Raw genomic sequence first — 13,478 nt, forward strand, 5'->3', positions numbered from 1 at the left:
GCGTCCCAGCCCAAGATGGTCATGCATCATCCAGGGAACCACCAATTTTCCATGGGTCATCGTTCGAAGACCCGGAGTCCTGGCTAGAAACATACGACAGTGTGGCCGCCCTCAACCACTGGGACCATGACGAAAAGCTGCGTCGTGTGTTCTTCTATTTGGAAGACACCGCAAGGACCTGGCTCGAAAATCGGGAGTCCACGCTCCGAACGTGGGATGTTTTCTGCGGCGCATTCCTGCAAACGTTCGCGAGCATCGCTCGCAAATAGAGGACCGCTGCTTTATTATAGACCCGGGTTCAGCTACCAAATAAAAATGTCGCCAATTTCACAGAAGAAATGACCCGACTATTCCGTCACGCTGACCCAGACATGCCTGAGGAAAAAAAAGTTCATTTCATCATGCGAGGGGTGAAACAGGAGCTTTTCGCGAGACTGATGAGAAACCCACCAAACACCGTCCAAGAATTTGTAGCCGAAGCGACCACCATCGAAAAAACCCTAAACATGCGCACCAGACAGTATATTCGTCGCCTGACTGCAGACTGCGATGCTGCTCAAGCCAGTAACTCCGGAGACCTGCGTGAAACGATCCGAGCGATCGTGCGGGAAAAGCTGCGCAAGCTGTTGCCTTCGACGCAGCCTCAAGTGGATTCGATCGCCGACATTGTGCGAGAAGAAATTCGGCAATCGCTTCGAATTCCCCAAGCATCGCTGCCCGAGCCGGAAGCTATGAGCTACGCCGCTGCACTGCGCCGCAACGCTCCTCCCCATGCACACCAAAACGCCGCCCCATCGCACTTCCGTCGACAGACGCCACCGCCGCCACCACCCCCACCGACGTCCTACCGTTCGCCAGCGGCCCAGCGCAGTGCACCGAGGAAGACTGACGTCTGGCGCACCCCTGACCATGGCCCGCTCTGCTACCACTGCGGCGAGGCCGGACACACATACCGCCGTTCCCAGTACCGACAGATGGGACTGCGTGGCTACGCCATCAATGCACCGCGTCCACAGCCAGGAGAATGACCACGTGACATCGCCGACTACCTGACAGGAACTCGGTGGACACCACGAAGCCCTTCGCGTTGACCGTCGCCCAGCCGCCGCACGTCACCGCACCACCGGCAGTACTCTGCCCCAACGCGGGGCCGGTCTCTTAGCCCGTATCCGGGAAACTAAGGGCAGCAACCGATGGAGGTGCGGTTGCTGTGTGACATACTACCGAAAATCCTCAGACGACGACGACGCCGCCACGGAGCTTTCCGAACACAACGCCAACCAGGCAAAGCCCTGACGGCGAAACCTCACTTACCGAAGGTGACCTGACGACGTAACATGGAACAGCGGAACAAGCTGACGCAGCCGTGACCCGACGCCACGCCCAAACTGTAATGCGAAACGGCGAACTAGCGACCTCGACGTTCTTATCGACGGCCACTGTGTCACCCCTCACGTCGATACTGGAGCCGACTACTCCGTCATCAATGGGTTATTCGCCGCGAAGTTAAAGAAAGTTAGAACACCTTGGGAAGGCCCTGAAATCCGCACAGCCGGAGGTCATTTCTTAACGCCTGCAGGAATCTGCACAGCGAGAGTCACCATTGCCGGCCGTATTTATCCTACAGACTTCGTAGTCCTACAGCGTTGCTCGAGAGATGTCATATTTGGCATGGACTTCCTATGCCTCCATGGTGCTGTCATCAACCTAAAAACAAAGTCGATAACGTTATCCACGGAAGAAGCACTACCGCCGCACACGCCGTCAGGACACCATGCCTTGAATGTGCTGGAAGAACAAGTCACCATAACGCCTCGCTCAAGCGTCATTATTTCAGTCGGCGCTCCTAAATCACCTGACTTGGATGGCGCGTTGAACGCAGTCAGCATCTGTTGGTCACCCGGAATATTTGCGTCACAAGAGGAATTGCACAGCTGCGAGAAGGCAAAGCAACGGTTATGCTCACGAATTTCAGCATTGAGTACAAACATGTGAACAAAAGAACAACGGTCGCATACATCAAAGAAATTGTCGAAGCCACCAGTGCTTTCACCCTCGCCGATTCTGCGCAACCTATTCTGAGGAACGAAGCCCCTCCCTTAGCTTTTGACGTCAATCCCAGACTTCCGAAAGATAAGCAAGAACAGCTCAATGCCCTGCTCCTGCAATACGAAGATTGCTTTTCGTCGTCATCGAAAATTCGGCAGACCCCAATCACGAAACATCGCATCATAACCGAAGAAAATGCCAGACCACTCCGTCAGAGTCCGTACAGGGTTTCGATGCGAGAACGTGAGGCCATGAAGAGACAAGTTGATGAAATGCTGCGGGATGACATTATCCAGCCGTCCAAGAGTCCATGGGCAACCCCCGTGGTGCTAGTGAAGAAAAAGGATGGGACCCTACGATTCTGCGTCGATTATCGCCGCCTGAACAAAATCACAAGAAAGGACGTGTATCGTCTCCCACGAATAGACGACGCACTTGATCGGCTCCATAACGCCAAGTACTTTTCGTCAATGGACCTCAAGTCTGGCTACTGGCAAATCGAAGTCGAAGAAAGAGACCGACAGAAGACGGCTTTTATAACACCGGACGGCCTCTTCGAGTTTAAGGTGATGCCCTTCGGCCTTTTCTCAGCGCCTGCATTTTTTCAACGCGTTATGGATACAGTACTGGCAGGATCGAAGTGGCAGACATGCCTTGTGTACTTGGACGACGTCGTCACGTTTTCGTCGAGTTTCAACGAGCATTTTCGGCGCCTCGAAGCTGTACTTCAAGCCATCAAAATGTCCGGACTCACACTGAAGCCAGAAAAGTGCAGATTTGCGTATGAGGAGGTCTTGTTTCTGTGGCACGTTATCAGCAAGTCTGGAGTTCGTCCCGATTCACGGAAAACAGCCGCCATTGCTGACTTCCCGCCGCCCACTGACAAAAAGGCCGTACGGCGATTTCTGGGCCTGCACGCCTACTATAGGCGGTTCGTGAAAAACTTCGCCCACATCGCCGATCATCTCACTAACCTTACCAAGGCCGAAATGGAGTTCAAGTGGAAAACGCCACAGCAACACGCTTTCCAGGAGCTTAAACATCGCCTCCAGACGCCTCCGTTACTTGCCCATTTCGACGAATTCGCCGAGACAGAAATACATACTCACGCAAGCAGCGTAGGTCTTGGCGCCGTTCTTGTGCAGAGGGCTGACGGACTTGAAAGGGTTATTAGTTACGCCAGCCGATCGCTATCCAAAGCAGAAGCAAATTATTCTACAACAGAAAAGGAGTGCCTCGCCATCATCTGGGCTACGTCGAAATTTCGCCCCTACCTCTACGGCAGGCCCTTCAAAGTTGTGAGCGACCACCACGCCTTGTGTTAGCTAGCCACCTTGAAGGACCCTTCAGATCTCCTCGCACGATGGAGCCTGAAACGTCAAGAATATGACATTACTGTCATTTACAAGTCCGGCAAAAACACTCCGACGCCGACTGTCTCTCTCGTGTACCAGTTGACCAACCGCTACCCGACGACCCGGATGACGACTACTTCTTGGGAACGATAACTACCGACGACTTCGCTGAACGCCAGCGGGCTGACCCGGAACTCATAGCCCTAATAGAATACCTCGAAGGCAGGACCGCCGAAGTCCCGAAGGTATTCAAGTGCGCACTTGCGTCGTTCTTTCTACGAAACGGTCTTCTACAAAAGAAAAACTTTTCACCGCTTCGGGATAAGTACCTCCTTGTGGTGCCTTCAGCTCTGCGACCAGAACTCCTGGAGGCCCTGCACGACGATCCGACGGCAGGCACTTCGGTGTTTCTCGCACGCTCGCGAGAATACAGGAAAGGTACTAGTGGCCCCGTTTTACCACCAACGTCACTCGTTATGTGAGGACATGCCGGGACTGTCAGCGACGCAAGACACCGCCGACAAGGCCAGCGAGACTTGTGCAGCCAATTGATCCACGTTGCCGACCTTTCCAGCAGATTGGTATGGACCTACTGGGGCCGTTCTCGACGTCGGCTTTCGGAAACAAGTGAATCGTGGTAGCTACCGACTACCTCACCCGCTACGCCGAGACAAAAGCCCTGCCAAAAGGCAGTGCATCTGAGGTAGCTAAGTTCTTCGTAGAAAATATCGTCCTACGTCACGGCGCCCCGGAGGTCCTTATCACCAACATAGGAACGGCATTCACTGCCGACTTAACTCAAGTGATCTTGGCATACAGCCAAACAAACCACCGCCGGACGACAGCGTACTGCCCACAGACCAACGGCCTCACTGAGCGGCTTAACAAGACGATCGCCGACATGCTGTCAATTTACCTCGATGTCGAACACAAGACGTGGGACGTCATTCTTCCGTAAGTGACCTTCGCATACAACACCGCGGTGCAGGAGACGACGCAGATATGTCCATACAAATTGCTCTACGGAAGGAGCCCGGCAACGACGCTCGATGCCATGTTACCTAACGTCACCGACGAAGAAAACCTCGATGTGAGCGAGTACCTTCAACGCGCCGAAGAAGCCCGACAACTTGCGCGTTTCCGTATCAAGAATCAACAGACGACCGACAGCCACCGTTACAATCTTCGACGACGCTTCGTGGATTACCAGCCCGGTGAACGTGTTTGGGTGTGGACGCCGATACGCCGACGTGGACTAAGTGAAAAACTTCTGCGATGGTACTTCGGACCGTACAGGGAGGTTCGACGTCTCGGCCCACTTGATTACGAGGTTGTCCCCGACGGCATCACGAACTCTCAACGACGCCGATCGTGACCTGAAGTCGTCGATGTCACGCGCCTCAAGCCGTTTCATGCGCGTTAACAAACTGAAACAGTGTTTTTTGTATTATTGTTGTATTGTAATTTATTCTTTGCACTTTCTTGCATGATTGTTGTACCTTCATTTTTAGTTAAAGCATCGGGACGATGCCTTTCTTCAGAGGGGGGCAATTCCACGTTCCATTTCCCAAGTTTTTGTTATCGTCCCAAAACACCACACGATTCTCAGCGCAAACCGCGTCTGCAGTTTTCGAGAAGGTTCCGGACTGTAGTAGATCATTTCAATAAGATCACGCTCACTGTGCGAACAGTACAGATTGTTCTGGAACCTACGCCACCGCCAGCGATAACGCTAGAACATTCGACGGCAAGAGTATAAATGGCGACGCGCTTCGCCGCTATCAGACCGAGACTGCTATCTGTGCAAGACTGCTGCTGTAATTGAACTTTTCGTTTACCGGGCACAGGTTCGCCCAAATAAACAGTTAAATGCCAACACGAAGTCTCCTGTTGTCGGCCACGTCACAATATATGTATGATTATATGTATGATTATATATATATATATATATATATATATATATATATATATATATATATATATATATATATAAGTCACCAGAAGAAGCGAACGAGCAAACGAAAAACGATGCTTCATTGACAACGTTACGGCCGGGGACCGGCCTTCGTCAGGGCATACGGCGAAGGCCGTATGCCCTGACGAATATATATATATATATATATATATATATATATATATATATATATATATATATATATATATATATATATATATATATATATATATATATCAAGGTAGAGAAACTGTCTTCAGCGCACCATGAGCATAGCATGTGAATTATTAACAGTACGTTATGTTGGGCTAGTTGGTACTTATTAGGCTGACATACGTGGGATTTCTGGGAACCAGCAACAAACAGCTATGCCTAAGGTAAAGACGTCGAAAAAACCAAACACACCCAAGCCTGTGCAAAAAAATACGAGAAAAAACCAGCAATAAAGGACTTGCAATTATTATCGCAATTATCGGTTATTACATTATAAAAATGTTCATGTCTGCACTGAATGAAATGGTCTGCCCATAGCCTTCAAGAGACTATATATTGTGAATGCTTCATGAAAATAAACTTAGTTGTGAGTTGGCGCTCTTTCTGTTTCGTCTTTTTTTCTCTTTGTCAAGCTTGCGCCACGTATTTCAGCATGTGAATTATGTTTATGTTGTACGTCACATGCACGTCATAATTTTCGTATTACTGCCTGTACTTTACGTTGTTCACGAAATGCTTCGCGCCATTTTTTAGATATATTAGGTTAAGGAAACGGCCACAGGAGCACCAAAGCTATGGCGTGTAGACAATACTATTCATGGCAAGTTAGTCATGATTTTTATCATATCGCCAGGCAGTCATGTTTGCAATGCAGTCTTGTTATGCCATACCAATTTTGGTATAAATCCAATTAACGATACGTTCTCTCGAGCTCTAAGTCACAGGTGGATAGATAGATAGATAGATAGATAGATAGATATATATATAGATAGATAGATAGATAGATAGATAGATAGATAGATAGATAGATAGATTAGATAGATAGATAGATAGATAGATAGATAGATAGATAGATAGATAGATAGATAGATAGATAGATAGATAGATAGATAGATAGATAGATAGATAGACAGACAGACAGACAGACAGACAGACAGACAGACAGACAGACAGACAGACAGACAGACAGACAGACAGACAGACAGACAGACAGACAGACAGACAGACAGACAGACAGATAGATAGATAGATAGATAGATAGATAGATAGATAGATAGATAGATAGATAGATAGATAGATAGATAGATAGATAGATAGATAGATAGATAGATAGATAGATAGATAGATAGATAGATAGATAGATAGATACGCTCATTGTCACCTAAGTTCACTAAGAAACGATTCGCATTTAAAAAAGAGGTGTTTAGCTCAGTAAAGGCTCGTTTGCACTAGAGAGACGTGGCACCGATATTGGTCTGCGGGATGTCTCGAGCAGTGTTTTTTCTCTTGTCGTCGGCATATGTACACTACAAAGACACAAACAGTCCGTAGGTGGTCTCTCGAAGACCTTGCTCGCGCTTTGTTGCACTCACAGTCTTTCGTCAGCCAATTATGTAGTCACATTTGAGGCACACCCAGCGACACCCACTAAACTTGCACACCTGCACCTGATTTTCAGCATGTTCCTCGCTTTGCCATTCTCCCTCTCCGACTACACGGCACAGCCTCCGTCATAATCCATGCTAATGAGGGACGGGAGTGCTGGACACAATGGGAAGCGAACAAAAAGACTTCGGTGGTGTGCTCAAGCTCGAGGTCTGCTGATGCATTTCGCTAGTGTTTTCGGTCTCTCATTAGGTTTCACTACGATGAAATGCTGTCTTTCGACGCGTTGTCGTCATCATCGACCAAGTGTGACTACGGCAACTGGTGACTTCGTCGGTGGGTGACTCGTCGGCCGATGGTTTGCGTCTGCCAGGTGTTTTCGTCAGGGATTGTCAGTGCCATGTCTGTTTAGTGTAAACGCGCCTTAAGGCATGCGCCTTCTGAGCGTGGAAGTGAGGGTTCGAAACGCTGCATTCAGAATAAGATTTATTTTGTCTTACGCATTTATTTCTTAGTGATTCATCTTATGTACAGGCATATGCTCAAGACCACTTCATAGTTAAGTGAGCATAGAAATGTGCAATAAACAATCACACATAAAATTACCGACACTCTCCTAATTGCATCTTGAAATACATCATTCTGGGATGCACAATGGCAAATAAAATTTTCACTAATGATTGTACACTCTACCTGGCCTCCCTTCACTTCCTTCGTTGTCTCCGAAGGTAACCTCTCAACCAGCAGCGCACCGTGAACTCCCAATGTGACGAGCACCATAGGAATGTGAAGGGCAAGACGGCTTCCCAGCAATGCACCTTCTTTCACGGGGTCAGTAGCCACTATTGGGGCAGCAGGTTCATCTACGTGGAGTCAAAGGCATGAGTTCGATTAGTTAAACTGAAAGATTCGAAGATATCGCATGGCATAAGGAAGGTAGGTAACTGCAAAGAGAAAAGACGGCGCGACTTACGTGTGTGTGTCAAGACCGGATGCTAGGCCTAGTACACAGAGAAAATATTGTACGAGGAGAGTTCCAATGTGGGCTAGTTGGTGTAGATTCAACTTCAAAAGTGCGCTTAGTTAATGCTGATTGACGATGAAATAAATACAGCAAACAAGACTTGTGCCTGTCGTTTTGTGTCCTGTATATTATTTGTGCTTTGTCTGTGTAACCCAACCACCCATTTGGAGATAAATACACACGAACACGGAACTAGTAGGCTCGCAAAAACATTCCTATGGTTAATGCTCGACCCTTATATTCCGTTTTCTTGCGATAGGTACTTGCAATGGTGCTCATAATCACAAAGAAATATATTGAGTTTACAGATTCACAGAATTACAGATTCACAAAAACATTCACGTTTGAATTGAATAACAGAGCTTGTACTCCAGCCCTGATGCGTAATGTCCTCGCTTGACAATTGTCAATCAATGCCGTAGTCGGTGCAGTAAAGGACAGTTTCAGAGGTTGGCCATCCTCTGCCTGCACCTCGAACAACTTCACGAGGCTCGACAGCCGGGCAACGGTGCATGGCAGTAACGTGCTCACATTTGCCGGGAAGAGACGAGTGAGATTTCAACCGAGCAGGACGTGTGTTTTTGCGCTCCCGGCCTTACGTCTTGTGTTTTTGCGCTCCCGTCCTTACGTCTACCGTCGTTAAGCGCTCTTCCTGCGCACCTTTTCTACGAGTACAAATGGCGCCTCTGAGAGGCAACTGAAAAAAAACGCTGCCGCAGGACACCTTCGTGGCATCCTCGGCATCGACTTCGTGCCCCCCACCTGCAGCAGGCACAGCTGAAGCCTGCGTGTTCTAAAAACCTCACATATTTGCCGAAAAGACGCTGCAATGAACGCGATGAAAAGAAATTGAAGGTCACGCGCAGAATGACAACCAGATCGAAACGTGCCCTGCGTTTCTCACGCACAACTGAAGCACGAAACATCGAAACGTACTCACGGCTACAGATGCACGCGAATAAGCGTCTGAGCTGCTACTTCGCTGTGTCTGAAAAGCGCGCCCTTGTCGCGAACGGAGGCTGTGCAACGATAGCAGTGACCTTGATGCGCCCGGTCACTACAGCAGAATCGTTGTGGCGAAACCCCAACGCTAGCTAAGACGTGTGATCTTCCTCACTGCAAGATAAGGGCACGCGACTGAGCGTACTGGTCATGGTGTAAGAATGATCAGGTGTTGACACTGAGCGCGCCTGAGCGGCCAGATAATGTTCGGTCTCGAGGGTGTGCTGTGCTGTGAGCCGTCAGATGGCGCCGCTGCCACCGTACTCAGAGCGCTCCCAATTGACTGAGCAGGTAAGTGGTTTTGCATATCTTCACTTCACTTCACTTTATCACCTTAAAGACCCCCTAGAGGGGGTATTACATAAGGGGTCGGAAACATACAACAAATGTAATACATATGCAGGATGGGTACAAGTATGAACAGGGGTAACCAATACAGAAATAAAGTAATACATGTGCAGGATCAGTATACTTATTACCAGGCGTAACACCTTGACAAAAAAAAGAAGACAAAGTGAGAACCAGTGGCACAAAAAGGAACAATGTAATGTATTCAAATTGAAAAGAAACGAGTGACATTTTGTGTAAATGTTGAGTGGCACATTATGGTGGCGAGATAAGTGGAAAGGCCATTGCAGTCGGAAGCTGCACGAAAAACGAAGGAGGCGGAAAATGGCGTGGTATGGGTGCGTGGCCGGCCGACATGAAAGGAATGGGTGGTGCCGTGAAATGTGCGGGCAGAAGGCAAGTTATAGGGCGGGTGGCCGAGTTGACTGTGATAAAGCTGATATTTTGAGCTTGCCGTTAAAACTATTAGTGCAGCAGTTAAAACCTTTGTAGGAATTATTACATTGTCCGGCTTTTTTGGGGGTCAGTCAACAGGTATTTACTAGTTTGTGTGTGTGTGTGTGCGTTTGTTTTTCTCTTGCCACGCTGTGGGGGAGGAGCACGTACACCGAACACGCAAACTTTCGTAGTAGAGCTCAGACGTTCTTTCTTTTCGTAGGGAGGGGTTCATCGAACCCCGTGTTTTGTAATTATTCAGTGGGAGAATTTATAATGGCAATTGGTGTCAAAGATACATGGCTAAAAAGGCTTTAAGATGTTTTGGAGGCGGGGTGGTTCTGAAAATGGACCCAGGTGGAGAGGCGAATGGAGAGGAGGCCGATGCCACGTGTAAGCCACATGAGGTCGAAGAAAAAAATGAAGAAAATGATGGTTGCCCAGAGTGAACTGCCCATAAAAATCACCGAGCTGGAGACTGCGTTGACTACGGTTATGCCTGTGAGTCTACAGTGAACGTCCATGCCTCTGAAAAAGGCAATCTGTGTTAAGGCCAGCACGCGAGCCCGCCTAACGCGAACAACTCAACGGCGTCATCACGCGGCGGTGCCTTTCTGTCGCGCACGCACAGCGAGCCCGTTGCAGCAATAGGCGCCTTCTTGTCTGGCGAGTCTTATGCAATGCGTGGTGACGTCACTCGTCCTTGGCTGCAACTACGCGCAGCAGCTCGGGATTCAATGAGAATGACGCGGTCCAGCGGCGACCCTATTGGAGGACTCTGACCTCACGGCCAGCGGCGCTTCTGGTTGGACTTTTGGTTACTCAAAGAGTCCTCCCGGTGCATATAAAAAAACCCTGCGGCGGGTCGCGAGTACTAGATCTATGTGTTAATGAAGAGAGCTCGGCTCTTCGAGTCTCTAAGCTGTCGGCCCCAATGCCGAATTTGTAACGCCTCTGCATATATGCTGTACATAAACCTTGTTTAATTCACCGTCGTCTCGTCCGCTCGTCTATCAGCTCTGCGCAGAAGCAGTCATGAGCTGAGAAACCTACGCTACCAAACGGCTGGTGACCTTCCCGGCAGAGTTAGAAGCAGTGGCGCCTTCGGGACTGTATTGGCGTCGCCGTCTTCCGTAACAGTGGTTGGAATCTGCGGGATCAGCAGGCGTCAGCGACATTGATGCGATGAGTGCCTGATGTTTTCCCCCCAATTCACCAGACTACTCTAGCTCCGGTTATACTAGTTTATAGACGGGCTGTGTGAAGAATTAGAGTGAGCGACGAGACAAAATTCACTTCGATGGGAGGCTAGGTAATGAGGGGGGTCGGCGACTTGCAGGACGCGCAGTAGCTTTTTTAGGGAGCACGCGGGCCCTTCGGGGTGCAGCATAGCTAGTAACAAGGAAAACAACCAGAGGGACTTTTTGACAGGTGGTAAAAACAGATTCGATCCAAAGTGGCACCATATCTCAGACACGTAGAGTCAGGGGCAGCAATTGACGTAGCCACGAGGGTCAAGCCAATTCAGATGTAGGATATATATTAAAATGCAGAGTGGCAGGAATAAGCTGAAGTGGAAAGAGATAAAAGAACACCTAAGGTGGAAAAGGCCGATGCTGAATGGTTTTGTAGAAACACACCTTAGGGACATGGGACAACCTCCTAACAATCCGGACTACGTGTGGGAATATTGTAATGGAACAGAAGGCAGTTGAAAAGGGAGGAGGTAGAATCGGGCCATTCATTCATAAAAGTACAGGCTGGCAAAGGGTTAAGCAGGAGTACAAGGAACATATATGGCTAAAATAAAAAGTGGCACGGCAAATGACCCTGCTGGGTTTTATACACTTTTGGATAAGAGCAAAAGCCAGAGAGGAAAATCAACAAAAGGTGCAGTGCATAGGAAATGATATTGAGGAACTGGGAGAAGAGTGCGAAGTAATTATATTAGGAGATATGAATGCGCACATAGAAGATATGGTAGAATATACAGACACAACAGCAGAATGCTAATGGATATGTGTGAAAGGCATGATTTAATCATTTGCGTCAGCACCGAGAAATGCGAAGGTAACATAACAAGGGATGTGAGAAGGCTGCACTAGACAATAAATTACACAACGATGTCACATAGGATGTATTACCGGCTAAGGGGGATGAACACAGATAAATATGCGTCCCGAAGCTTAGGTAGTGATCACAAATATTTCAAGCTGAGTTTCGGAATAGGAATGAAATTGGAAAGGTGGCATTACGAGCAACCAAACGGTAGTATTTATTCAGAAAGGCAAATAGATATAGCAACTAAAGAGATTGAGAAAATATTCAGCCAAGGTACGTACACAAATATAACTCGCATGTTTGAGCTAGAGCTTGTTAAGGTACGAGTCAAATCAACCAGGAAAAGCAGACAAACCCAAGAGCTGGGTGGATGAGGAAGTTAAGGGAGCATCCAGGGTACACACGTATACTAAACAGAGGTGTGAACCGGAAGATCATGTCAAAAGAAAATGGGATAACGTTTTGAGGTGCAGAAGCAAAGCGTTCGATTTCATCAGTCAAAAGATTCGAAGGGGGTCCAGAGGATGGCGGAAGTAAACAAAAAGGATAGATAGGCAGCTGCAAAGTTTTGGAACAATCCCAACTTTTTGAGTAATAAGAAAATTTATGAAACACAGGTTTATACCTACATTTCAAGGGGTCAGACTTGAAGGGGATGAGGCAATGCAATATGTAAAAACAAAGATGAAACAAACATTTGAACACCAAGAAAGTGCTTAATGTACCGTACCAGATGAGGATAGACCAATTAGCTCAATGGCTCCAGTGGAATAACGAGAATGGGAGCAGGCAGAGAAAAGAGTCTCAAATAGCACATTTACGGGCCCTGACGGCATCCCAATCATGCTAACAAAGAAACTAGGGACAAACTAAAAGCACACGTTAACAGAAGCAGAGAAAAGCAATAATTAATGGTCAAGCTCCCAATGTGTGGAAACAAAGCAGGATGAGTACGGTGTATAAAGGAAAGGGGGACGAAACCGATATAAACGTCTACCATTCCTATAATAGTGACATCAGTAGTTTACAGGCTGGTGATGCAGATAGTAAAGACTACAGACATGGGTGGTGAATAAGGAGCTGCTGGAAGAACTACAAAATGCGTTCCGTAAACGAAGGAGCTTGGAGAACAATCTGCTTTAATTGATGCAGTGTATTGAAATCGCGGGAAAAAAACACAGGCTCCTGTGGCTGGCATCTCATAGGTATAAAGGGAGCTTACGATAGTGTGATTCAAGAAGACTTATTGGGAATTCTGGACACACTAGATGTGGAAGATGCAATAACTAATCTGCTAAAGGACATCTATAAAAGTAATAAGGTAGTTATCAATTACGAAGCGCGAGTATCTGAACCTATAGACATAAACGCGGGCTTCGACAGGAATTTCTCCTGTCACCTTTATCATTTATGCGGTATCTCGAGGTACTAGAAGCCAAATTAGAGTGGAGTCGACACGGATTCAGCCTATCTTTTGCCAAGCAAGAAAAACACATAGAACAGTCATTAACAACATTGATGTACACTCTATCATTTTTACACCCATAAGGGTGTATTTGTTTTGTCCCATGGGCAACACCCTTTTAGGATGTCTAGCCCCCGTATTCACAAACGCTCCTCGACTCGACTTTCATTCTTCACTTGACCGAGT

The 13,478-nt window shown here is 47.7% G+C and overlaps 1 protein-coding gene across 5 annotated transcripts in view; it reads right to left on the reverse strand.

Annotated features, from left to right (window-relative positions):
- The window catches only part of LOC119169183 (pseudouridine-5'-phosphate glycosidase), a 2,087,124-nt gene that overhangs the window by 251,252 nt on the left and 1,822,394 nt on the right, over positions 1-13,478 (reverse strand). For all 5 annotated transcript variants that reach the window (XM_037420298.2, XM_075886270.1, XM_075886274.1 and 2 more), the window contains one exon: positions 7,651-7,820. In XM_037420298.2, the coding sequence (XP_037276195.2) occupies positions 7,651-7,820 (170 nt within the window). The remainder of the gene's footprint in view (positions 1-7,650; positions 7,821-13,478) is intronic.

Source organism: Rhipicephalus microplus, chromosome 2 (genome assembly GCF_043290135.1).
Source record: "Rhipicephalus microplus isolate Deutch F79 chromosome 2, USDA_Rmic, whole genome shotgun sequence".
In the NCBI taxonomy this organism is placed as follows: Eukaryota; Metazoa; Arthropoda; class Arachnida; order Ixodida; family Ixodidae; genus Rhipicephalus; species Rhipicephalus microplus.